Genomic DNA, 26,707 nt, shown 5'->3' with positions numbered 1-26,707 from the left:
TCAGCATGCCCTTAAACTTTGACAAGATAACTCTTTGATTTCGCACCAGGGAAGGAATAGAAAAAACCGGTTAATGAAAATTCTCAGAGTATACCGAGGTTTAAGATCCAAGATGAAAAACGTCAGGTAATTATAGAAGACGGGGGTCGCTGTCAAATACACCGGAATAAGTAAGCTTTTTGGAGCTCCATCACCTCTAAGCACCAGAAACTTCCATCCAATCATCATTACTTGTTCGATGACCTCGCAAATTACTGTAACTCAGTGCTTCTTTCTTGATCAACCGTGTTGTTTAGTAATTAAAATAGCAAGAACCGCGTAACAAAGAAAGAAAATAGAGAATTGGGAAACTGCTTGAAACAGAATATCACCTTGAGTTGAAAATTAGATAAACATCGATCGTGACAACTTAGACTTAAATACCGCTAAATTGTAGACATATTTTAATCATTACAATTCCTATTTACCCACGATAATTAAACGTAAGTTTATGTAGAAATCTACCTATCCTGAAGCATCAATTCAAAATAAACAAGATCAAAAAAGTAATTTAAAATCAGTTGTCAGTGATGTTTGTACCGTTGCTCTTCAATTCGATGTTCTTCCGATTTTGCTTTTCGAAGCTGTGTTTAATATCGTTTAAAACTTCTAAACACTACCAAAAATAACTCTTTACAGTTTCTACGGAACTCGGCACTGAAGAAGGAATAGACAAATGCATTAGCAGTACTGTTAAATAGCATGAGATAATAAGCTACTATAGCATATTCCCTGGGCACTGCTACAGACACAGCGATTAGAAAGAAGTAAGTAGCGAAGGGAACAGAACATAATACAAATATGGCTGTTAATAAAAATACAACTAATACAACTCCTCGTCTTCGTTGGTCGGCTGTGTGGCGAAACTTACTGAAAAGTTTTGAGCCTTGACCACGTAGTAATGCATGAATAACGGCGACATTAGTGAACACGATAAAAACTAGCGGAACTAGGAACGTGGCTGAAAGAGTCATTAGCAGAATCACCGTTATATCAGTACCTCGAAAAAAGTCGTACGAACAAAATGGAACTAATCCCCGGCCGCAAAACGGTGCTTCCAACCTCTTAAGGAAATAAAAGTCTGGCAGAGTGAACATGAGAGAATAATACCATGAAAATATTATCATAAGCACAGTACGACGTGTGTTAAGTGTAAAGTCAAATGGTTTCACCACAGCCAGGTAACGCTCCAGCGAAACACAACAGATTAAACAGGATGAAGCAGAGAGTGTAGTCCATGTAAAGCCACCAATAAGCTTACAAACAGGTGTGTTAGAGTGCTCTGAATCGATTCCTATGGCTTCATTGATGTTGTACACGATGCAAACGGCCATGTCAGCCAAACACAAGTGTTGAATAAGCAGCTTCATGGCTCCGCATTGTGCGCTGCGCTTCATTCGTTGTAGAACGAATATAACAAGTGTATTCCCTAAAACTGAAATGATTAGGAACAGTTTACTAAATACCACTTCGCCCATTGAGTGCCATGATTCTGGAGGAATTGTACATCCGCAAAACTGTTCGTAAACGGCTCTTTCATTTTCCGATTCGGGAAAAGTTGACCCACTACAATCGAAAAGTGCTTTGGAAATATTCATCTTGGGCTTACGCAAAGAAGAGCCTCTTTGTAAGATTTACAGAAAAATTAGGTCGCTTGTTTCGAACAACAATGGACAAATGTCATAACTGTTTTTAGCAAACTCTTGGCTTGATTCGCTTATCGATGCAGTCAATGAAGGTTGGTCAGCTATTGATTGCAGAGAATGAAAGGCTGCTACGGAAATATGTTTCAAACAACGGATCGATCCCTTGGTGTCCTTTGATCTGTTCTGTTTTGACAATTTGGGTCATTTGACTATCAATAGCTCTTTTGTAAGAGCACAACACTTCCAAGGCATAAATTTATTGCCACATGTACTTTAAGAAAGCTCGAGAACGTCATGAATAACAAATTAAAGAGAAAAAAAGGAAAATTTGTATGTTTTGTCCTTCTGAGAAAACAAATGCATCACTTGAAAGTAGGCATGTTAGATCCTACTCAAATATCCATAAGTGTTCTGTTTAGACAGTAAGATGACTAATGCCGCAATAATTCGAGTCGGTGAGTGTAGTTTGAGTTTAATTTATGTCAGAGTGTTTGTTTTCATAATCCCCTGACCGCGTCTAATTAAAGTGTTTGACAGATCTGTAATTTCTTATATCGCTCTGACCAAAATATATGGCTATATTCCGCTACACATAAAACACACCGGCAAGATAAATGTAAAACATAAAATTTTATCTAATTACATGGTTCCTACAATCTATCTTTACTCTGTAATTCAACATTCTGTCATTGAATGTCACACGAATAGTATGATTCACGACCCAAAAAAGACCGAACAGCTCAAAGGAATGGTCACTACCAAGGCTCCAGTTCTGGGGAAGTCCTTTTTTCTCCGTTTTCCTTCCCGTTACCTAAATCATCCAAGCCTTCCATGGCCGCGCGAAGCTCTGCTTCTAAATCGAGGTTCATGTCTAATCCCTCAGTGAAATCTGGAGTGCTGACGATATCTGGTGACGCAGGGGGCTGGGGTGGATCCGTGTTGTCCTTCTCCTGTTCTCTCTCACCTGACTCAGGGGGCTGGGGTGGATCCGTGTTGTCCTTCTCCTTTTCTCTCTCATCTGACTCCTCTGTTGTTGTACATGTATCTTCATAAGTAGACTTGTCGTCTTTTTGTTTTTCAGACTCATTTTCATCCCGTCCAGCTTTATTATGCATTTCTTTATTAGTATCTGTTACAGGTAGATTCGTTTTGTCAGTAGCTTCATCACCGGCAAAAAATGAAGAAACGGTTTTTCCTTCCAAATTTACATCCGGAGTATCTTGTGAGTCGTCGTTTTGTCTTCTTTCAATTGTTTCTGTGTCCTCAGTGATTGCGAGATCTGTCTCTTTTTCGTTATTGCTCTCAGATTTGATGTCTTTTGAATTTTGGCCAAGGTCAACTTCTTCGTTGCTTTCATCAACTTCGTCTCCTTCTTCAACTTCTGAGAGGTTAGCCACGACATTCCTACCTTCTACTTGGCTTACGCCATCAGCCAGACCAGCTGAAGTGATACTGCTTTTCTCTTCAACTTCACTGACAGGATCCAGCCTGGGAGTACCAGGAACAACTGAGGTAACCAGTATTGCCTCTGGGGAAGGAGGAGGGGGTATGGAGCCAGAAGTATCCACGGAGGGTGATGTGGCCTGTGCGTCCATTGAATATTTCCCTGGGTCATCTAGAATGAAACTGCCTAGTGTCGAATCCGACAGAATCTGATGTACTGACAAATCTCCTGAATCCTTGGAAGAGCTCATACGAGGAGGGGTACTCTTTGGCCTTCGAGGCGTGCGTTGCGCCAGAGGCTTTACAGTTAAGGACTTCGGCACACTTTCCTTCGGGGGCTGTTTGAGAGGTCTTGGGGCTCGCCTGGAGGGCGTATCTACGAACTGAATGGGTGTCCTTGAGCGCGGAGGTCTCCAAGCCGGTGCCATGTAACCACGCGAGTCAGTTTTTTCAGGCTCTTTCACAATGTTCGGTTTTCCAATAATTTTTTGACCTGCTACATGCATTCCTTTTCTCCCATAAGGATCTCCATGAAATTCAGCGAGAATATCCTGGGGGATGTATGTTTTACTCCCAGGGCTTGGACTTCGAACCATTCGGGGCATGTCATCGCTGTTCTCGATCACATTTATTATCATTTTATCTTGCGGCCATTCTTGTGCATCATTCTTGTTTAAAACCAGACTTGGGTCACGAGAAAGAGCTCCTTCTGTCAGAAAAACTGGTTCAACAGCAAATTCCTCCCCCACTCTCTCCCCCTCAGGACTTCCCAAGGCCTCTCGGCTAATCATGGTTTCGTCCTCGTCATACACACTGGTCAGTGTCTCTCGCCTCCTGATGTAGCGAGACGTGACCGAGTTGTTATGTTCCCTACTCTGTGGTGTGCGGGAGAAGTATTGGCCGTGTCTTTCTGGGCTATTGGGAGTTGGTGCTGGGGCATGCACTGGAGCTGGAGAATATCTACAACGACAACAAAACAAAAGTCAAGAGGTCTTGTCACTGCCTCTCTTAGTTTGTGCATATGTACCCTGTGATGATGTTTAAAAAGTGACGGAGGTTGGTATGAATGATTTTGATTATGGATGGAATCAGTTCCCTCATCTGTCACTTTTTTTTCGAGTTCATTCATTTAAGTTTAATTTTCTTTTCCCTCTATCTTCATTGTGGGCTTCCTCTATGCCTAGAACAAGTGAAAGCCTCGCTTAAATTCTATGATGATCTCATCCGGGCCTTTCGAACACAGAAATGAAATCGTCCTACTTTAAAGCTATGCCACTACTTCCTGTGAACAGAGCCAAAATAATCCTTGTAGGAAAGCACGTTACTTACTTAGGAGCTACTTACCTCAGTGCAGATGTCATGTGACCTCGCACAGGCCAATGAAGATTCGTCTGATCATCACAAGGTGAGATGTACTCACTGGCATTGGCTGACGTCACGCCTGGGGAAGCCAAGGCATACAGCTGAGATTCTTGACCTTCTAACTCTTCCTGTGGTGTCCCGATAGGAGTTGGTGTGACTGATACTACGTCAACCGGTTCCATTGCCACGCCCAAATTTAAGTTACGGGGAATGGAGTTGACACAGTGATGTAACTTAGACTTGGCACAACGCTCAAAGGGAACACCCACATATGCAAGAGGTAATAGTATGCGACCTCGTTTGCCAGTAAGTTTATCAACAACTGTTTTGATCAGCTGAGGTTGCAGTTGGTCAGTGTCTTGTTTTGATTCACCGTTGATCTTTAGCCCACCCTCCTCATCAGTAAGTTCTTCATCCACAGGGGGAGTGAAGTGTGAGTTTATATCAACATCTAGCAGCATGCGCGAGTTTTCATCTTGCAGAGTTTGTTCCAGAATTTCGCTCGGTAAGTTTTCAGCGCTTTTGTTCTGTGTACTTAGATCATTAGGCTTGTCTACTCTTGGACTTGACTGTTGTTTTGGTTGAACTTCTAACCCCAAAGGCAATTCTTGACTAACAGTGACTTGGCTAAAAATTGGCACAAAGGATAACGCCTAGTAAACGCGGTATAGTCACCACAGCGTATTAGGGAGACATTAAATTTGAGTCGAAAAAAAAAAACAGAAATATTATATGACTGTGTACATTCAGCTTGTTTGATTTTGGATTGTAAGTGATCATTAATCAAATGAATAAGCCTGTTTTCAGCTCTTCAGACGGACAAAAATACATAAATACAATGTAAATGGGCTTTTATACTCTTAACTTTCATTCACAGATTTACTTCGTTTCTAACTCATAATTTGAACAAGGTTCTTAGCTCAAAGACACAATGTCACGTATAACTGTTAATATATTGGTTGACAAATTTATGGGGCTGATTGACTAAGATGCACTCAAGCCTCTGTGGAAAATTGAGGACTGATGTTAAAAACTCTCCATGAATTTTCATTGGAGATTGTTTGACAAACACACATGTTGGTCAACTGCTATCCTTCTTATACAAGGCATGAATTCAGACAATTTCTTCATGTGTGAGGATACTACAAAAGGGTGTCTGTGTCATACCTTGGTTTGAGGTGTTGAATGATTCCAGCAATCACTGACCTGGGAAAGTCTCCAAAATCTTCCAGTCTGCAAAAAGAGGAACAAATTTAAGGTAATCATAGCATGCTCAGTCACTGGTAATTCAAGGAGTCAAGTTTGAAGTACATTAGGCAAAAACAGAGAAAGTACAAGTATGAAAACTTGTTGACTTACTTTTTACTTAACAATATATTATATTATTTATTTTGATTACAATAAAAATAGAAGACTACAACATTAATAATGTTTACATACAAATACTTACAGTGTAGTCAAGTAAACTACTAAAAATTTATATTTCTCGCAATACAATCTTTTAGTTATGAAACATGAACAATCCTTTGACTACTTGGAGTTAATTATGCCTACTTACAAGACAGCAAGGTCAAACTGTTAATTGTTAGCCTTATCAGAGGACCTAAGAGAAAATGTTTCTGTGTATATGCCAGAAACAATGAAAGAGAGAGTGATATAAGGTACTGTTACCTCATTTTTAGAAAGGGTTTCAGAATTTCCCAGTTTTTATGGATTGCATCTATCCTCAGAATGATAAGTCAATTAAAGTAATCAAGATAATATTTGACACACTGAGGTTTTGGTGTAAATTCTGTGATGTAACATCCTGTATGAATGGTTTGATCCAAATTTGTAGCAAATCAACATTTATATGTAAAGTGGATATCAATCTATAAATATCCTAGATTTATCCACAAAGGCCATACCCATAACTGGAGAGGTCTAAATCCTGAATATGCATTTTGCGATGACAGCTTCCGCGACTGGGACTGTAAGGTTGTCCAACAGTGGGTGATCTGCGAGGTTTTGGACGTTCCTGGTAAAAATGCATTGAAAATGGATGTCAGATTTATTTATTTGTTGCAGAATATTGCAATTGACTTGGTAAAATCCACCAATTAAGATCAAAATTTTGATTTTTAAATTCATCATAAAACAAAAGGCATCACCATGAAGCAACTGATAATAAAACCCACAAACTTTCTCATTTTCTCTTAAAGCCTCTTGAAGAGATTCACTGTTTTACTCTGAATTTTATATACATTTAGTACCCAAATTAGGAAATCAACAATGATATACTTCTTTACAATAAATTGATACATGAGTCAATATTTTAAAGTGATTGATAGTCTCTTTAATAAGGTTGAAATATACTCCCAAAGTTTAAACTAACTGGTTTTATTTTTTCCATGGCTGCTGGAATCATGTCCTCTGTTACATCTTTAAAAGCAATTCTGTGAGGATCTCTCCTTCTTGAAATTGATCTAAAACCACCAAAAAGATACACAGATAAACTGGATTTATTGATAGGTCTTCCTTCCCTTTCCTTAATTAAATTATAAATTGTATCTGAGGCACATTGCAAAAAGGTTTTGAAATCAATCATTGTTTATAAGGCAGTCTAAATTCATGTTCAAGACTCATTACACCAAATAGTGCAAAATGCATATCCTACATGCTACAGACAATTAGTTTCCTATTCAGCTGAAACCAAATGTGTGGAAATAATATAAAAGCTCCACTGAATTATTAACATTATTCCTATTATTTTTAATACATGATCATTGTTATCATCATCATTATGTTACTTTGCAGGACTAGTGCTTAGTTTTAACTAGTTTTTTAAAAAACTAGCTTTTAAAAAACTTCTCTATGAGAACATCAGTACTTTTTAGGTACTGACAAAATTCTTCTTAGGTAAAGCAATGTATGGCTCAAACTATCAAAATTACAAAGCAGTGGGATCTCTCACAGCTCCCTGATGTTGATTCCACACATGATCTCCCATGTGTGTTCTTGTAAGCCCTTAAAACAAAAAGTGCTTCCTTTTACCCCGGTACTATACTATATTTTTTCATAACATACAATTAATGGCTGCATGCCACTAACAAAATTTATCTAGAACTAAATAATTTATTTCAACTTTGATAAATTTCTTGAAACATTTAAAATATTTCTGATCACAAATAATCTATTATTTCTACCACTCAAAGCAGGTAAAACAGGAGACATCTTACCCTGTGCTTTTTGCTTTCCTTCTTTGCCTCTAAAAATTAACAGTCAGATTAAAGTGATAAATGGTGAGCTTACAGGACTTGCAGTGAACAACATCAAAAAATCAAAATAGTAATACACATATGATGATAACTTAAAAAAAAAAAAGAAAAGTTAGGATTTTGTCTTATTCCAATCCTTCTCAGTCCTATACTTGTTTTCACAACATTAAAATATACATGTATGATGTATTTGTTCAGTGGTTGCTTGATATTTAACAACATATAACTGCAAGCACATAAAATACTTGGGTTAACAAATAAACCAAGACAATTTTAATCATGATGATTGTGTTATTACTGACCTTGTTAGTTTGGCACCATATAAGATAAGCTGAAGTAATGTATACATCCTTCCAATCTTGTAATAATTCATCATTTTCATACAACTCATGAACACCAACAACAGAAGCCTTTTTCTTCTTCAGCTCACCACCAGTGGGTTCTGTGACAGGCTGCAACTTTTTCTTCCATAACATACGTTTCTGGTAATCCGTCAACATTGTTGGCGAAACAGGAGATGGGCGAGGTACATGCACAGATGGAGTGCATGTAGATGAATGTCGATGACAGCTGAATAATAATATCAAATAAGTTTTAAAACAATCATTGGAAATTAATTGCCACAATTCATTACATCAGTTCAACACTCTATATTTGGCTGCTTTCTGCAGCAGATGTTAGCAAAGATATTTAGGAAGGTAAAGTTACAAGCCTTTAAGACTCAGTCATTTCACAATGTCAAGCTAGAGAAACACATAGTTTAATTGATAATCAACAAGAATTTGATTGATAAAGGTTGAGATAAACCACTGCAATTTGAACAGATTTTTTTCACTTCACTTGATGGTTCATCTAAGCTTTCTCTATGCAATCAATAATTATTTTTAGATCACACATTCCCTTAACACTTTAAAGAATTAAGGGGGGTAAGTTTCTAAAGAAACTGTGGTGCTATGTCAGTGGGAGAGTATAACAGGGTTATCTAGTACTATCAGCAGAGTTGATAATGAAAATTAGAGGCCATAGAGAGTTTAAAAGCTGACATTTTGAGCATTAGCCCTTTGTCAGAGCAAATGGTGAAGGGCTAACGCTCCAATTGTCTGCTTTCAAACTCTTTATAGTGGATAATTATGCTATCAACTCAGTTGATAATTTCTAAATTACATCTAACGAATTGCCATTCTAAGCTTCAATTCAAACAAAAATAAGACATTCCTGTTTTATACCTGAGATCAGGTGATAATGAGGGTAACGATGCTGATCTGTGATGGTATATGTTTGTTTGTGATGCGCTGCTACAATGTCTTGCACTGTTACTTCTCAAGTTTGTTCCATCAAAGACATCAACAACTTTCAGGGTTGGAAGAGAGCCTGCACAGAAAATATACTGTTGTACACAACTTTATTTTCAATAAATACTACAAATACATCATTCCTCTTGTATTCAATTTGAATTTTCAATGTGAAATAACAAAAATTTGCTTGGAGCATGTTTGAAAAAATGGATACACCCTACCAGCCTAACTGGACAGTAAACTGGGGACCGGTCTTTAAAATCCCTCTCACTTCAAGTTTCAATTGGAAGACGAGTTAAGAAACAGCACAACCAACTTCTTGGAAAATGATGAATAAAGTTACATCTCAGAGCACAAGCTGACATTGAGTTATTTCGAAACAACTGCATCCCATGAAAGAAAAGAGTTGTCAAATGCGCTTAAGAAACTCATGATCAGGAGAGTCATACCAAAGCAGGCCACTAAAAAAATAAACATGCACCCCATAAATAACACCGGATGAAAATCAGTCAAAGCTGCAGAGAATTGTGATATGGTCATCGTGTCCCAGTCAGATGACGAAATTGTGTGACAAATGATAAGAGTTTGTAAATACCACCAACCTTTCCTACTCTTTCTTTTTTTAATTCATTAGCCCCCCGCCTAATAATATGGCGATTCACACAAACTTGAAGACAGCTGTTACGGGAAATGTTTCAAAGCTAAGTTCTTAACTCGCATTAATTGTTAATCGTGTAACGCATTCAGCGCCTACAGTCATCCGATTGATCTCTGTCTCCTTTCTTACCTTCATCGTCTATTCTTTTCCTTCCAGGAAAAGTATAGAATTCTTTACTCTCCACTGAATCATTAGGCTGGATTCCATTTCTTACTCTAACAGCATCTTTAACTCTCTGCAAGTTCGATCTCCAACATTCAGGATGCTGACACAAAGCACCACATGAACTTTCACTTTTCATGGCTATGTAATGAAACAGCCTTGTATACTGACGAATATAGTGTCAAGAGATAGACTGTGTTATTCTAATCGGCATTTTCTCCTACAAAAAGACCAAATCAACTACAGAACTATGAACCACAAACTCACTTACCACCATGCCTTTTGCTTACTTATGACGTCACAATAGTTCCTAGCAACCAGTCACCTCATGCGTGCGGGACGCAAGCATTCTTGTTATCTTGAGTTGCTTGCTCATAACTCCCTTATGGGTACCTTTTACACGTCATAATACAACGTAAAGAAAGTTTGAAATATTTTCTCTTTCATATACAAATAATTGATCATGAAACAAGATAGAGAAAGCATCTCTCATCGTTTACTGTACGGGTGCTGATACAGGCCCTCCCGCGACCACTCCTCTAATTAGTAACACTTTCGCCCAGACCTTGCGCACATACTGAAAATAAAACAATCGTACAGGCGTTGAATAACTCGAAGAAAGAGGAAATAATGGCTCTGTGTGGTGGAAACATATGTAAGGTTTAATGACTGCTCGCAGTACTTCGACCAGTATGCACGTGAATCCAGCAGCTCAGAACTACGAACGGGCTGTCAGTGGAGGAGACAAGAGAGGACTTCTTGAGGAAGGTAAGTTTTAAACAATTCAGTTGGCTGAACGATCATTCGATGTGGTACCCGAAATTGAAAAACAACTTATCCCTCTGTACATTTGTAGTTTAATTTAAATGCTTCGTAAATGTTTTACAGACAGGTTAGTATTTGATCAGAGCAAGCTAGGTTTTATCGGCAAATGCATGTAATGTGTTTTCTATTGAAAAGATAAAGCCATTTGAATGTAAATGTGGATTTCAGTAATTAGTGTGTTTGCAAATCAGTAATTGCGCTGAACATGCCACTTCCAAAGACAAAAACGTAGGTAGTTTGCATTATTGCCATTTTGCTCTTGGACTGGTGTTGGTTGTCTTGTTGTTGCGAGCTTGAAGAGCTGTAAGCCATGATCAGTTTGAACGAGGGATTTGATGTAAGCAGCTGCAGTATATTCAAGTTAATATACCGTTTATGGTACCTATATATATAAATTCTCCTCACTCTCTTGATTCTCTTACTTCAGTTCTCATGTTTTCCATGTGAGTGCTCTTAGTGATTGGAAACATGTTTTCACACCCCTCAGTTTGTCCCTTAGGGCTAAAGAGGGCAAAGTGCCAAGGCTGAAGAGGAATAGGGATTATCGGTATTTTAAAATATTTGCCACTGTTCACAAGGAGGTTTAGTCTGGAATTAAACATTACATGATATGAGTCAGTGAGTAACACCAGTAAAAGATTTGTGTCCATGAAGAATACATTTTATATACATGAAAACATACATGAAAAAATTATGCCATCTGATTGGCTGAAAACGAGTGCATTTTTTATTTGACATGAGTGCAAAGTTGTAACATGGGTGCAAATTACAAACAGTGGGTGTACCCCATCAAAATTCTGTCTGTCTTGACTTTCTTTGCAATTTTTTTGTCTTTGAAAAGTTTACTTGCACCAATATTTCCACTAAATTGCAACTAAAATCTTATTACTTTTATGAAATATGAATGTCACTGTGAGTTTCCAAATATATCCCATATCCAATACAAGTCTGGTTGATAGATCTGCTAAACAGAGAGAAGTGATTAGTAAACCATAGGCTCCAAAAAGAACTGTTCATCTGATTGCCAGCAGTTGACATTTACCTTTGCAGGCTGTCACCATGTACATATGTTAGGAGTTTTGAGACATGGATTTGTTATGTACTTTGTTACTATATGTTAACAACAAATAAATGTTACGAACAGGATGTTATGAAAGCTGTCAACAGATTTTGCTTCTCACAATATTTTAAGGGTAGAATTTTGACTTATTTCTCTCTTTGAAACTACAAGGGTAAGTTATAAGGTTGATTGATAAAAAGCCTCAAGTAACCTTGTGATTCTAGAATTACAATATTCAAGACAGTAGGAGGGTTTTGACTTTGATTTCAGTAGAATGATAATAAAAGTGTAGATCACCCAAATTTTAAACTGTTATTTATGGAGTATGTTGCCTATATAGCTACAAAAATTGACATAAAAAGAACTTTTACAATGTCATGTAACTACATATTCTTTAATTGAAGAATGAATAGCTTTTCACGGTTTTATTTGACATCAAGAAGCATTTGGCTGATAAAGTTTCCCAAAGAAAATTATATTGATACAAAGACGTGTAGTAAGGTGGCATTAGCAGAGAGAAACTCCTTGGCTTTGCAGTACCCTTGTAGTGTAGCTACTTGTGTTAAACATTCCAAACAAATTTTCAAATCAGGAATTTTTAAAGCCTACGATTGTTATTTGCCGTTCCTTTAAGTACCTTCACAAATGATTGATAATCATTGCCTGGCAGCGAGCAGGTGAGTCTTCTAAGTCACGTGACTTGGGTAATTCTTTTTGAAAGGGACAAGAAAGGCTGTTTCTTATTCCTTCATGGAGTTAAATCGAAAGGAAAATGCCGGATTTTCAGAGCCAGGTACGTAATTCTATTACAGAAAGGTTTTGCTAGAATTTTTTGTGGTCTTTCTTGAATAAAATGGTCAAAAGCAAAATAAGTTCGGCACAAGATGCTGTTTCGAACGTGTCGGGGAAAATGAAATGAAAACAGAGACATTTTTGGTATGGGATTAATATATTTTTTAAGCGTTTTGCTCCCCTGACGTTGATAACATATTCATAAACCTTTTTTGTTTTGGGAATAACTTTCTTGTATTGGTGATTTTTTTTTTTTCGTTAAAGAAACAACATCGCTTTAACTTCGTGTTTCAAAATACGTTTGATATTTATATTTACGCAAAGTTGTAACTTGATAAGTTTGCCCTGCAGGTGAACGAAAAATTAGAACTTTCCAGCTAAATTAATTGAATATCTCTTCCCGTAAACAGTTTTTGTTTTTCACTATGATATTTATCAAGTTCAAAGGAAAAAGTGTTTTCTGCAGAAATTTTTTTCGGACAAGATGTATTTTTGCCTTCAGGTCTTACTTTAAATATACACAGTTATGTTATTCTCTTTTTGAATTGTTAATGAATGTTCGAGGCAGAGTCGCTTATTCGCTGAAATCACAAATACATCATAATTTCGCATATATGTAGCTCCAGGCGTTTAGATGAGAATAATTACTAGATTACTGTCTCTGCGTGAGGATTACTTTCAGTATGCACATATGGAAGCCCACTCTGTTGAAGTCTCGGTAAGGTAACACGGCAAGTAGAAGTATCAGTTTCTTTTCATTTAATTCAACCCTTCGTTGGTTTATGCAGACAACGATACCTCGAAAATTCAATAATTTATTCGAAAATTCTACTTGATAGTTTTAAGTTATCAGGCCCTTTGAATTTTTAATGTAAACCACTTTTGGGTTAGAGACGAAGCTTCAAAATATGAAATTCGATGGAACGCAATCACGAATCAAAGTAGGAAAAAAAAACACGAAAGCAAATTCAATGAATTATCTGAGAAAGAAGATCGAAATGATTTTGGACAACGTTTGCCTCTACGAGATGAGTAGAAAGGCGTTGTTCAAATGTCTAAAAATGTCTGCTTGGCATTTTTTTAAGTAAAAAAATAAATAAATAAACAACTTTTGTTGCATTTTATAGAGAAGCATCGGCTTCTTGACGTTTTATTATTTTCGAGATTTTGATGAAGTGTTGTTCCAGTGTACTTAAACATCATCTCCTGTCAGCTTACAAGGTTATTGCTTCTGTATTTGTCCACGGATAGATCCTATAATTCGTAAACATTGTTCTTTATATTAAAGATAATTTGATAGATTATGCAATGGGTGCAGACATAATCAGGTGTGTGGGATGGAATTAACATTTATGATACGTAACTTCACATTTTGTTAAGCAAGTTTAACTCTCATTTATTTCCAGCAAATTCAATTTTTCACAGTGCTTGAAGAAATAGCCATGACTTAAGTAACATGTATTTGAAAAGAAAATGCAAAAATGTAACTCACGTTGCTTATTTTAGAAGAAATATGCGTTATTCCTGTGTTGGCATTCTACATGCTTAATGTACCATTTATCAGTACCAGAAAGTTTTTTTTTGCCAGCTGCTGCTGAGAAAAGAAGGGAAAGTTACTAGAAAGTTAAGGATGTGTTTTATATGGAATTAGATAGTTCCTATAACTGATTGCTTCAGTGAACAATCACTGTGATCTTTATACCAAAATCAGAAAAAAATGCAACGAAAAAAATGATATGCTTGAAGGTGTCATAGTGCTGAACTTTTGACAAGAATGTTAAGGTGATGATTTTAAAAGTCAAAAAGAAGCAGCAAGGTTTACTTATATGTATTTTGGATGATTACATATTTTGGTATGACTGATATGTTCCCATATGTCATATATCGTTATATGCAAAGCATAGAACAAAACAAAACCTAGGCATGCTATGTATGCGAGAGCCTTTTTTTGTGTGTGTGTGTGTGTGTGTGTGTGTATGTGTGTGTGTGTGTGAGAATGTGTAGGTGGTTTGGAAAGGGACACTAAGTAACTGATGTTTGCATTTTTGAAAAAGAGAAAGAGCATTTACCTTCAAACGATTCCAGTGAAAATATTGTTCAATAATGGCCAAAAAGTATCTACTCATCTGAAGTAAACTCAGACTTGGGTATTTTATGGTCTATTGCCACTGGTGTCTGAATAATTCTGAGCAGAAATGAACTTCATTGTTGCCATGCTTCCTTACAGCTGTTATTGGATCTTGTCAAGCAATGTGCTCTCTTCCCCTATTGTGTGACAAGATCAAACAATGGCCTGCTCATAGACTAAGAACATGCTTACTGCCATTCCTTTGTTGGAGAAAAAAATCAAAATTATTTTGTTATAGCTAGTTGCCTCAAAAATATTCTCCCAGATAATTTTGCAGTGGAAAGCAATAATTGATTGGTACTGAAAGATCTAAGCACAAGAGAATTGCATGGAAAATTGACTAAAGTAACATTTAGTTCCATGTGAAATTATTTCAATGGGGAAGGATTAATTAGAAAATAACTTGAAAATCAGCAAAGAAGGGATTGTCCATGGTTAATGGGCATGTGAATATGTTTACAAAAATTGAATTCGTGTGTTGTCTGTTTCAGGTGGAAGTGGTGATGAGCATGGTAATGTCTGCATGTTAGACCTGTAGTTTCAGTTTCTTGTCTGGCAATCTGTCAGTAATGTATCACTCTCGATTCAACTTATATTGAATTATAAGCTTAAGCTAGATCAGTCAGGGAGATAAATTAATAGGAATAATTACAAATGCATGTTAGTCAATGATCTAACCATTCTGACCTTACAAATCAATTGATTCCACTTGGTTTGTTTGGATGTTATTAATATTATTTTGTTTAATTTTTGTATTTAACTGGCAGGTTCCTCTGAGGAGCGTGGCTTTTGTGATTATTTGCTTACATTTTTCTCCTCCTTAATATTTATCTGTACGCTGCCTTTATCACTGTGTTTCTGTATAAAGGTAATGACCTTCTTAGGTTACTGTTGACAAAATTAACTCAAAATTTTCAAAATATCGCTCTTTAGATAGAGAGAGCAGTTAAGTTTAATTTTCAAAAAAAGAAATACAAAATCTTGAAAAAAAGGGCAATGCGACTGCAAAAAATATTTTAAGGGAACCATGGTTTCTTTAAAAGTAGCACAGGTTGGAGGATTTTTGCACAAGGCACCCTATTTTGTTGACAATAATCTTAATATTAATCCAACTCACGTACTTTTTTGCATTAATTAGCTGTTGTAGGGAACCAATATGGTTATTTTTTTATCAGTTCACAAAATCATATTACAAAGTCGGGAGAAATTTTAACAGATTTTCTTCTGGTGTAGTTTTCTTTTAAAGGTTTTACTGTCTTAATCTTTTTTTGAGTTCTGTCAGGGAGTTAATTGTATCATATGTAAACAATTTTTACATTTTCCTTTTCATTACAAATGGAAAGGACAACACATCTATTGCAAACTAGCTGTAATTTAAATTGTTCCATTATTGGAATTATGAGAAATAAAAATGATTCTTTTAAAATTTATTAAAAAGGTTTTTTTTTATTTGTTGGCATTTAATATTCTTGATTTTGTCTTTACTGTCACATAGGTATAAAATTATAAACATTTATTATTTTATGTCAACAAACTTCTTAATCTGGCTGAACAATTTTTTTCCTTTCCTTGTCATTAAGATTGTACAGGAATATGAGAGAGCAGTTATTTTCCGTCTTGGTCGACTTCTTCCTGGGGGAGCAAAAGGACCAGGTGAAAATTATGGACCTGTTTATACAATTACGAATTAGATATTATTGTTCACATTGAAAACTGTCATTTTTTCATGGCACTGCAATTGAAATTTTCCAATCATTTGCTATGATTTTGAAAATTACCTCCAATGTCAATTAAACCACAAAATGTTAGTGCAGTAAGGTTATAGAAGAAACTTCTAAATGAAAAAGAATAAATCAATATGAATTGAAGTTGGTAAGCAATAACTATAGGACTGAGTGGAATCCAATTCGGCTTGTAATCATGTAAGTTATTGACAAAATAGGACAACTTCAAAGTGGGAGTCTGATTTGTCAATCATGGATATGATTACAGACAGAATTGGACAATGTATAGTCCTGTTACCAATTAATCAAATGTAACCCTAAGCAAAAAACAGTAATTAACTTGGAAAATGCATGACAACAGCATGTGCACATAACCCATTCTGTCCACTTACACAGGCAAGGCATGTTAACTATCCCTTTAACTGTCCTATTACACTGTCCAAATACAAGCATGACATGTACACTGTCCTATGCAGTGCTCAAATCAGGCTGTGATAACCAATCACATTCGAAAATTTTGTTATAGTTTTGATTAAGGATGACAAAAATTAATTTGGATTCTACTTGACAAATATTAGACCCCTAATTTAACTTCTCTTAATTGATAAAGACACAAGAAATACATTATGAATGATAGTGCTTGAAACGAAGCATCTGTAGGTTGTGAGATTGACCCTGGCAAACTGTTAATTTTTTAGGAATGTTCTTTATTCTGCCATGTATTGACTCCTACCAAAAGGTAGACCTGAGAGTCGTGTCATTTGATGTGCCACCTCAAGAGGTAAAGAACAACATAGTGAAGCAACCTTATTTTCTTGGGGACAGGTAATTTATATATTAGTTAAGAATGGTGGATCTGAAAGTGTGGTCTGAACTCCAGGTGACAGTAGATTTGAGGAATACTTTTGTTGGTTATTTCAAGACAAATAATTCAGTAGTATGCGTATTTATGTTAACAAAAATTTTGGTAGGTTTTGACCAAAGACAGTGTTACTGTAGCAGTTGATGCAGTGGTATATTTCAGAATATACAATGCAACCATGTCCATCACCAATGTGGAAAATGCCAATCGTTCCACACGTCTGCTAGCTCAGACCACCCTGAGAAACGTGCTGGGAACCAAGAACCTCAGTGAGATATTAGGTGAAAGAGAAAGTATCAGTGAAACAATGCAGGCAAGTATGTCATATGTAACTTCATAGTAAAGCAAAACCATTGCAATTCCATACTATAACCAAGTCTGAGATGCTTTAGATCAACTCCTACTTTTTATCTCTGATTATGTTAGAAGTTTTCATTGGTTGGATGCATGTATTGTGTGATTAAGTGCATGACTAAGCAAGTTACAAAGAAGTAAGTAACCTCCCTTAGTATTCTTGATATCACCTTAGGGCTCAACCCTTCCATTTGTGTAGCTGATTTCGAATCAAACATTGCATTGTTGTTGTATTTAGATTTGAGGCACATTAGAAAGAAACTGGGAAAAAATTTTTTGTTGTTTTAATTTGTTAATTTGTTCATATTTTGTTGTTAATTTGGGTGAATGTACTGTTCCACAGACTTCTTTGGATGAAGCCACTGATCCATGGGGTGTCAAGGTTGAGCGAGTGGAAGTGTAAGAACATTCACAATCTTTTTATTGCTCTTAATGTTCTAGTTGCTGTTGTCCTTCTATTATCACATTTCTGTGTTGTCTGACATTACCAGTAATGGTGAAGTTTACAGTGATAATATTGTTAACAAAGTCTGCTAAACATAAATTTTTTGCATAAATGTCTGTTTTTTGATAACCTGTTAGTAACTGTTAATTGATTTTACGAGATTCTAAAATCTCATATGTCTCTTGTTGATTTTTGTCCACAGGAAAGATGTGCGTCTTCCTCAACAACTGCAGAGAGCCATGGCAGCAGAGGCTGAAGCTTCTCGTGAAGCTCGTGCTAAGGTACTCAACCAAAGTTAACATTTAACAAAGTTATTGTATTGTTTCTTCTGATCAGTAACTTTGTATTTCTCTTCAACTAGAAAAAGTTACTAGAAGTTATTGTATTGTTTCATTACAGTACCAATTTCAAAAAAATCTATTCAGATTTTAGAAATGAAAAAAGAGAGAAGAGAATTCTCCAGAGAAAGCTTTCACAATGAGTTGTACTTTTCACATCAGGTCATTGCTGCAGAGGGTGAACAGAATGCATCTCGTGCACTGAAGGAAGCTGCTGACATAATTTCAGAGTCGCCTTCTGCTCTCCAACTCAGATACCTGCAGACACTGACAACCATCTCAGCAGAGAAGAATTCCACTGTTATTTTCCCTCTCCCTGTCAACTTTTTGGCTAGACTTCTTCCAAATGAGAACAAATGAGTAGATGAAAGAAGGAAGTGTTCATCCTTGACTGAAATTAGTGTTCTGTGATTATGAATGTTTATTTCCAACACAAGATGTAGATATAGAAATAAATGGATGACACTGTGTATATAGCAGAAGAATCAACTAAAAATTTATTTATTGTTAGCCTTGCAACTTGTCTTACTATTTAAGGAGATATAGATTACGTATGTTAAGGAGCAGTAGCCTCATTGTTTTTGATATTCCTTTCTATTAGTAGATATTCTCTAGTGCCATGCTTTGTTGTAAATGCTATAGACATATTCACTATGCTAACAGTTAGCTTTGGACAGTCTTTTTCTAGGAATAATAGAAACAACAATAAATAAGTTTTTTGAGCATGTGATTATTTAAACTTACCTAGGTTGCTATGCAACTCAAGGCTTTTTCTTGTTTTAGGTTAATTTTCCCCATTACTTTTCCCCATGGACTTATTATTCTAAGTTTTAGTCATAGCATCTGCATTTAAAATGGTGATTTGTGGCTAAATTAAAGACTGGAGATGCATGGGTTTCAAGAGAGAGAAAAATGACAAGCTTTCAGGAGTAACTTGAATTTTTTATTGAGGTTAATTTTGGTTTGTTAGACTAATCTATAGCTCCATCAACTGAAATTAAGATTAAATTTAAAGTACTCATATCAAAGGTCAAGTTGCTGAATAAAGAGCACTCTTCTCACAGATAAGATGCAATGGTTTGTGGTCATGCATTGAAGATGAGTGAGGAACTGGAAGAGGTTCAGTTGTAGACATTTTTCATAACAGTGATGCTATACCAGCGTCTTACTAAATTATGGGAAAATGCACTCTTGTTTCATATTAATAAATTTTTGACCAATCAGATGATCACCGGCATCTAGTAACCCCTCTACTCTTTGGGTGGAAAATAACGTGATAAATAACTAACGCATAACTTTCTTGCTTTATGGCCTCAAAAATCTGAAAGTGATTTCTTTATCGTGGGTCTTAGCTGTCAAAAGGAAAGAATTTGGACGTATTATTTCCATTCTGCAAAAGTCACACTAAATATGTTACAAGGAAATTTTTTGGCTTAGTTTGAGAAACCGTACTAGATATTGTCAAACAGAGGACCGATTCATGGTGCTTTTTCTTTTTTCCCTTTTAGTTTTTGATGAATACAGTCTTGCATACTTAATGACCACGATAAAATTGATGTGTACCTTTTAATAACCCCTGCAAGGTAATAACTACAAACTAGCTAACAATGGTAAGCGACTGATGATCACGGAACAGAAACATCATGATCCGCAGCTAAGTTTTATAGCCATCGCAAACGGGCTTATAACTTTAATTGAGCTGCATTAGGATTTGTGTTTATTTGTGGCTTCGCCGGGCCAGGATTATTGTCGGGAACTGATTAGAAACTACCCTTTCCGTTGGCCTGGCGGCAAAGGCAGGTGTGTGACAAAAGACAACTTAGCCTCTCCTGGAAAGGATCCCAGCACTATACTTCCTTATTAGGTAATGGATAAACCTTGATGCATGCACTCCCTCGGTTGCTTGTTGCTCGCCTTCTCCATACTCTCTGAAATATCTGAAATCTGGCAAACGCTAAAGAAACGTCAACGGCGCTAATGGCGTCTGAAGGTGAGTCATTAACGGTGTCTAAAGGGATAAACGGGGGTAACTTGCCTGCTTACGACCAAGATGTACCTTAAAGGTGCTCGATGGTTATTTCGCTCCCCGCACTCGTTTCTTATTTACCCATCCTCATCGCGGTGATGTTGTGAAAATTATAACAAAGAAGTTATGTTTATTAGAGTTTTAGCAAACAATTAACGTTGAATGTAAAAGTGAACGTTAAGTTATTTTTTAAAAGCTTCTGTCTATCTTTGCAAGATTGTCAAACGGTAAACATGGGTGCTGTATTTATATCGATAAGTCTTGTCGACGTCATTCGATTTTTCTGGTAACAAATTTTCACTTTACGCGTTTTCAGCTCTGGTGTCGATTCTTTACCTTTAAACATCGAACACTGATTTAATCAGTTACGTGCTTCTGTAAAGATAGCTTTTTAGGATCAACCGGTTCAAACTTCTTATCTGACTTACCAAGCGATGGAAGCCGAGAAAAATTCTGGGCTAGGAAGCCATTCACTCTCAAAACAATTCATGTTAACGGAACGTTTAACAGAACGTTTAACGGAACGTGAGCCTCGAAAAATATTTTTTTTTTATTGATCCATTACAGTTTAAACGTGTGTATTTTCTAATACACACATTTGTAAAGCTCTCAAGTTTTGTTTCGACTGCAGAGTCACATTTAGGTATGCTCATCGGAACGGTATAATGGTTGTTTACGAGCTTGCACAGTGCACCCAGATTTCTTAGTTTTACATTCATAAATTCCTTACCAAACCTTATTACATTATTTTCTGTCAGAGAAGGTGTCTCGAAAACAGAAATGGTCTTTCTTTGTTGATTCTAGGGAAGATTCATCTGAATTCCCTACATAAGTCAGTAACTTCCCCGCTTAATTATTTATGAAGTAAAATCACCTTCAGGATGTTTTTCATGTAAAGAGTTCTTTGATCAATCAAGGTTGTTGATCAGTTGTTTCAAACTGTAAATTCGTGGAGAACCTAGGCATTACAAAGGTAGTGAAGCCATTAGTGAACAGAAGGTGGCCATCATTCACACCTCTTGCTGAGTTAGTAATTTCAGAAAATATCTTAATGGTTTTTAATGAATATTTAGCTTCAGCCATAGTGCCTGAATGTCTGTAAATCAACATAGCGCCCTAATCATATTCTGTATTCATTAAAGTTTTGATGATAATGGTGTGCTATAGTGAAAAGCTAATGAGAACAGTCATTCATTCTGATAATACAACTTCATCTTTTTTTCTCTTAGTGGGACGAGACCAGTAGTGATTAATCAAATTCTGTGGCTTTGTATTATTGGTTATAGTTTAAATTCTTCTTTGCCGAAATACTTTCCTCCTAATCAGTCTAGCAATAAAAATTTGAACTGCAAGCTTGGTAGGGGTGTTTAGATATTTCAATGTATTAAATGTGAACAAGCTGTCAAATAACAAAAAATTAATATAGGTATTGCTTGCATGTCTTTACTTTTTGACTTGACGTAGCTTAAGTTTCCTGTATGAATCTTTTTTTTCAGAGGATTCAGGTGACCGTGGTTGCTGTGACTATTTACTCACAGGCTTGTCTATCATCCTGTTTGTGTGTACTTTGCCATTATCTTTATTCTTTTGTTTAAAGGTAAGTTCACTAGAGGTAGTTTTCTATTGTAAGCCCCTTTTTTAAAGATTTTATTTAGATAACAACTTAGTTACAAGTTTCATGAAATGAAAAAGTTGATTAGATTTTTTTTTTCTTTTGTGGACACAAAAACAGATTGTACAAGAATATGAGAGAGCAGTGATCTTCCGCCTTGGTCGTCTGCTGCCTGGAGGAGCCAAAGGACCAGGTAAATAACAATTAATGGCTGGAACATAGCTTGGTATACAAAACTACTTGTATTTGATCTTAACCTTGTATCAGCAAAGTGATACTTTTTGGAAATGTCTTTTCCTTTATCAGTGGTCTGATTTAGCTATATTCCAAACATTTGGAACCTTTGTATACTTGATAATTTTTTATTTATAATTTTCAGAGCGTTTTATAGTAATTTTTTATGGCATTATTTTAGGTCTCTTCTTTATTCTGCCTTGTATTGACTCCTATCAGAAAGTTGACCTAAGGACAGTGTCCTTTGATGTTCCACCACAAGAGGTAACCACAGTTGTGGTAAAGATAGTAAAAGAATCAAGTGCTTATGCAGTCATCCTTAATAGTGATTTTCTCTACAATCATGACAAAAAAAGTTTATGTTTATATTTGCCTGGTGGTTTGGTAAATTCTTGTTTACAGCATTTGCAGGAGAGATGATGATTTTTGGAAATGTTCATTGAAACATTTTTGTAAATTTTAGTAAAATGATTTAGTTGCTGATAGTGATGTAACCTTTGGCTAACAAACCTGAGTGCTTGAGAGAATTAGTGAGGCACAGCTGAAAAAAATTCAGGCTCAAATGATTTTATTTTGCTTTTGTTTCATGGACATTGTTAAATTGATGTGAAATAAACTCTAAACTTAAGCCTATAAGATGAAAAATGCTGGGTATAATAAGTAAGTTTTGGATGAGGTTGAGCATGATTTCATGAGTTATAGATGCCAAGGTGTGAGTTACCTGCCAAAGCTGAAGGCTGAGGCAGATAACACAGACACAAGGTTTGATAATTTATAATATCATGCAAAAACAAATTCAATAGTTGTTTTGTTATTGTAATAGATTAGGATCCTTCCAGACCCCTTGCATTCAGAGACTGTAAGCACATGCAGTTGACATTAACAAGTAGCGAGCACATGATTGGTGTTGTGAGCTCCAGATATTACAATAGCTGGCAAGGAGGATGGCAAGCAGCGTTGCATGACCAAATTTTTTGTGGGCTAAGAAATTTGTACCAAATATTATATAAATATTGTTAAACAGTCTGCTAAAGAAGACACTTCTTTCTGAGTTTGCAAAACTTTGAGAGCACTACACAGATGAGGAGCTTGGAAACTAGGCAAATTTTAAACTCGACATTACAACCCATTATCTGGTGTAGATATTGGGTTATCACATTAACTTCACACTCTATTGTAGATTGACTGTATGTTCTTGACCAATTGGAGTTTCATAAGAAGTCTAATGTATAATGATGTCATTTATAATGTGTTCCCTTTGGTTGGATTTTTTTCTGTAGGACATATGTGGTACTTAGTGTATTTTTTAGCCACTTCCAATCTGATCAGCTGGTTGTGCCTTTGATTTATTATAGATTTTGACAAAAGACAGTGTTACTGTTGCTGTTGACGCTGTGGTATATTTTAGAATCCATGATGCAACTATGTCCATCACCAATGTGGAAAATTCCAATCGTTCCACACGTCTGCTAGCTCAGACCACCCTTAGAAATGTGCTGGGAACCAAGAATCTCAGTGAGATATTGGCTGACAGGGAAGTTATTAGTCATGTCATGCAGGTGATAACAGAATCTGAGTCTGGATCATTGCTGTATGTTTTAATTAAGAATTTTAAAGCTGTAACAGGTTGAGAAATCAATGGCAAGCAAATTGCTGACTTCATTGGAAGATTCCAATAATTTTTTTGCTGCCAAACCAAAGTTTGACACAATGGTTATATTAGCTATTCTTGAATGCATTTTAAAGGCAAGAATCACCCTTAACAGTCAAACAAGTTGAAGCTAATATTTTGATACAGGCTGTGTAATGTGTGGAACTATTTGTCTTGTTTACATAAACAGTGGAAATAAGTCATTTGTGATCTTTCATGAAATAATGATCAAACCCTTGATAACTTGAGTAACTTAAATGTTGTGCATGAAGGAAAGTTGTGTGGATCATATCTTGTGTTTTCTTTTCATTAGAGCTCACTTGATGAAGCAACTGATCCTTGGGGTGTTAAAGTGGAACGTGTGGAAGTGTAAGTTAAAGCTTTATCCAGCTTTTTAAATTGGTTCCTAGTTTTAACTTGAAGCTGTACATGAAAATGCCCCTCCCCCCTTAAAAAAAAGAAAATAAATGAATAAAAATGACTGACATAACATGTACCTTACAGGAAGGATGTACGTCTTCCTCAGCAACTACAGAGAGCCATGGCAGCAGAGGCTGAGGCTTCTCGTGAAGCTCGTGCCAAGGTATGAAATTTTTTCATTAGTAAGAAATCTCAGTTTTGTGGTAGGTCATCAGTGTTACAGTTTATTAGTTATATGTAAGAGCTGCCTTTTTTTAAGTTTACATAGGCTCCCTTTGATTACAAAGGAAGCTGACGTGAAGTAGTCATTCTAGATTTATAGATTCGGTTCTAATTTCAAGCTTTTGTATTATAACTCGTAACTTGGATTATAAAATTGAGTGATCTGTATATTCAGGTTATTGGTGTTTAGTTAAGAGGTGATACTGAACTTAAATGACTTTGAATATCAGAAATTAAATAAAATAAAAACAAAGATACTTCAATAGATGAAGCTGTAAGATTAGAAAAAATATCATATGGTGAGGTGTTCTTTTCATTTCAGGTTATTGCTGCTGAGGGTGAACAGAATGCATCTCGTGCACTGAAGGAAGCTGCTGACATCATCTCAGAGTCTCCTTCTGCTCTTCAGCTGCGATACCTACAGACATTGACAACAATCTCAGCTGAGAAGAATTCCACAATCCTATTTCCTCTCCCTGTTGATTTCATGAGCAGATTCTTACCAGACAAGAAAGGTTAATGAAATCAAGAGAACAAAGAATGAGAAAAAACTTGCATCATTGCAAGATAGTTGATTATTCAAAATAGATATCAGTGCTTTTTATCATAAAGGAACATTAAGATTCAGAGCTTGAGATTAACTAGAACAAATCATGTAGTAGTGATAATTTCACATTATATATCAGCTAGATTTTTTTTAATTTCTTCTGTTGTACATATTTGTGAAAGAAACAATTCTTTATCAGTATAACAGAAATGCAAATGGAGCCAAAAAAAAACATGTTTCCAGTTGATCATGATTGATGCAGTGCCTTTTATGGTAAGCCAGCTACTTCTCTCGTGTACTTGCAAACTGGGCAAAGCCTGTGACAACCCCATCATAGGATGGACTGGATTATGGATTCTTTTACTGATGAAACAGAAATAACATGATAGATGCTTTCAAAGATATTTCATTTATTTAGTTTATTCCTTCCACATGATTGCAGTTTTAGTGTCTATGAGCTCTATTCAAATCTAGTTTAGTGGGATGAAAAGTGCAGATCCCCACCAAAAATTAAATGACCATGATAGCCATTCTAACTTGTTAATTAGTAGTGCTTGCCAACATCTGAGTAATTTAGGAGTTAGTCTTGAGCTCTGAATGCATATTTCAGTTTATATGAGTAATATTTCTGCATTAGACATAAGCTTATTTACTCAGGGTTAACAATGTATGTTGAATAAATGTACTTCTCAACTTTTTCTTTAGAAATGTGTAATGGTCAAAAATTGATTGACGTTGGAACATCTCAATAACAAACATGCTAGAAACAGTCCTATGGCAAGGGTCATGCAATATACAATTATAGCATTTTTATCTAATCAATTCTGATGGGCTTACAGTTCCTATTGATTTAGTAAATAGAAAATATTATGAAATGTGATAATTAGGATAATTCTGATCAGAGGACTCTAAGAGTCTGTACTAGTTTGTTTTCAAGTAGAAAAAAGTTGTGTTACTTTCTTTTTTTAAAGTTAATGTTATGTGGTTATGTTGTTAGCATTGAGAATATGTATGTGCTTACTCATGTATAGTGTTAAGATTATCACCTTGTCAGGCTGGAACACTACTGTTAAAATTCAAAGGTCTCTATTCTATCAGACACTGAAAGGGCACAAAAAGATATTCCACCAACATATCACATGTTAAAAGTGGTGAGCTGTAATTTTTTTGGGGGGCTGGTTCATAGACTGGCCTAAACATCTATTGTAGACATGCTGTGTTGCATAATAGCATAATAAACATATAAAGAATCATGCCATGTTATGGTTGTCCCAATTCATTTTCACCTGGAAGTTCAATCTCTTCTCCTTGGTTTAAGTACAATGCTGTCAATTGCTTGTGTTATCCTACAATGTGGAGACAATCAATGAAGCCTAGAATTGACTCTTTATTAAAAAATATATCATTATTTACAATCTAAGTTGCAGCTAGCAGTCTTCAAACAGACAGTGTGAATACATAGGTTGTTCTTTATTTCTGCCTTGCACAAACCTATTGTTCTAGTTTGAGTCTCAAGAAAGAAATCAGTTGACAAATACCAAAGTCCAATAGAAATTTGATCCAGGCCTTTGTTCCACACATGTACAACAGAGTCTCATAGCTGTT

General features: G+C 35.9%; 4 protein-coding genes across 7 annotated transcripts; 2 read left to right on the top strand and 2 right to left on the bottom strand.

The window, feature by feature from the left end:
- Positions 1 to 514: 514 nt before the first annotated feature.
- LOC131785364 (C-X-C chemokine receptor type 2-like) lies at positions 515 to 1,960 on the bottom strand. The gene has a single exon (XM_059102253.2). The coding sequence runs from the start codon at positions 1,635 to 1,637 to the stop codon at positions 630 to 632; it is 1,008 nt and encodes a 335-aa protein (XP_058958236.2). The 5' UTR covers positions 1,638 to 1,960; the 3' UTR covers positions 515 to 629.
- Positions 1,961 to 2,134: 174 nt separating this feature from the next.
- LOC131785374 (uncharacterized) lies at positions 2,135 to 10,130 on the bottom strand. The gene is made up of 9 exons (XM_059102264.2): positions 9,830 to 10,130; positions 8,974 to 9,118; positions 8,050 to 8,317; positions 7,709 to 7,737; positions 6,865 to 6,955; positions 6,398 to 6,507; positions 5,658 to 5,723; positions 4,473 to 5,117; positions 2,135 to 4,088 (listed from the first exon to the last, which is right to left on the bottom strand). Exons 1-9 carry the CDS (start codon positions 9,999 to 10,001, stop codon positions 2,441 to 2,443), a joined length of 3,174 nt encoding a protein of 1,057 aa, XP_058958247.2. The 5' UTR covers positions 10,002 to 10,130; the 3' UTR covers positions 2,135 to 2,440.
- Positions 10,131 to 10,430: 300 nt separating this feature from the next.
- Positions 10,431 to 19,454, top strand: LOC131785300 (band 7 protein AGAP004871). 4 transcript variants are annotated; one of them, XM_066164965.1, is made up of 10 exons: positions 10,431 to 10,630; positions 12,469 to 12,540; positions 15,159 to 15,179; positions 15,435 to 15,535; positions 16,248 to 16,320; positions 17,090 to 17,172; positions 17,363 to 17,566; positions 17,951 to 18,006; positions 18,255 to 18,333; positions 18,553 to 19,454. In XM_066164965.1, the coding sequence occupies exons 1-10, from the start codon at positions 10,528 to 10,530 to the stop codon at positions 18,748 to 18,750; spliced, it is 990 nt and encodes a 329-aa protein (XP_066021062.1). In that variant the 5' UTR covers positions 10,431 to 10,527; the 3' UTR covers positions 18,751 to 19,454. The 4 variants fall into 4 exon arrangements, with proteins under 4 accessions (XP_066021062.1, XP_066021063.1, XP_058958142.1 ...); XM_066164966.1 differs by lacking the exon at positions 15,159 to 15,179; XM_059102159.2 differs by lacking the exon at positions 12,469 to 12,540 and having other exon boundaries at positions 10,432 to 10,630.
- A 787-nt stretch (positions 19,455 to 20,241) lies between these two features.
- LOC131785304 (mechanosensory protein 2-like) lies at positions 20,242 to 26,360 on the top strand. The gene is made up of 8 exons (XM_059102164.2): positions 20,242 to 20,380; positions 21,913 to 22,013; positions 22,149 to 22,221; positions 22,444 to 22,526; positions 23,618 to 23,821; positions 24,227 to 24,282; positions 24,418 to 24,496; positions 24,878 to 26,360. The coding sequence occupies exons 1-8, from the start codon at positions 20,368 to 20,370 to the stop codon at positions 25,073 to 25,075; spliced, it is 807 nt and encodes a 268-aa protein (XP_058958147.1). The 5' UTR covers positions 20,242 to 20,367; the 3' UTR covers positions 25,076 to 26,360.
- The last annotated feature ends 347 nt before the right edge of the window (positions 26,361 to 26,707 follow it).

Source organism: Pocillopora verrucosa, chromosome 4 (assembly GCF_036669915.1).
Source record: "Pocillopora verrucosa isolate sample1 chromosome 4, ASM3666991v2, whole genome shotgun sequence".
Taxonomy (NCBI): domain Eukaryota; kingdom Metazoa; phylum Cnidaria; class Anthozoa; order Scleractinia; family Pocilloporidae; genus Pocillopora; species Pocillopora verrucosa.
Note: the sequence above shows the minus strand (reverse complement) of the source record. Positions and strands in the feature narration are given on the sequence as shown.

Excerpts from the sequence above, each read along its gene's own strand:
- LOC131785364 (XM_059102253.2), bottom strand. The coding sequence starts at position 1,637 with ATGAATATTTCCAAAGCACTTTTCGATTGTAGTGGGTCAACTTTTCCC.
- LOC131785374 (XM_059102264.2), bottom strand. The coding sequence starts at position 10,001 with ATGAAAAGTGAAAGTTCATGTGGTGCTTTGTGTCAGCATCCTGAATGT. Across the intron at positions 6,956-7,708 it reads AGGAAAGCAAAAAGCACAGG|ATCAATTTCAAGAAGGAGAG; the intron begins GTAAGATGTCTC and ends TGGTGGTTTTAG. Across the intron at positions 5,118-5,657 it reads ATTCAACACCTCAAACCAAG|CCAAGTCACTGTTAGTCAAG; the intron begins GTATGACACAGA and ends GCCAATTTTTAG.
- LOC131785300 (XM_066164965.1), top strand. The coding sequence starts at position 10,528 with ATGACTGCTCGCAGTACTTCGACCAGTATGCACGTGAATCCAGCAGCT. Across the intron at positions 10,631-12,468 it reads GAGAGGACTTCTTGAGGAAG|GGACAAGAAAGGCTGTTTCT; the intron begins GTAAGTTTTAAA and ends TCTTTTTGAAAG. Across the intron at positions 16,321-17,089 it reads TGGGGGAGCAAAAGGACCAG|GAATGTTCTTTATTCTGCCA; the intron begins GTGAAAATTATG and ends TTAATTTTTTAG.
- LOC131785304 (XM_059102164.2), top strand. Across the intron at positions 22,014-22,148 it reads CTTTATTCTTTTGTTTAAAG|ATTGTACAAGAATATGAGAG; the intron begins GTAAGTTCACTA and ends ACACAAAAACAG. Across the intron at positions 24,283-24,417 it reads AAAGTGGAACGTGTGGAAGT|GAAGGATGTACGTCTTCCTC; the intron begins GTAAGTTAAAGC and ends TGTACCTTACAG.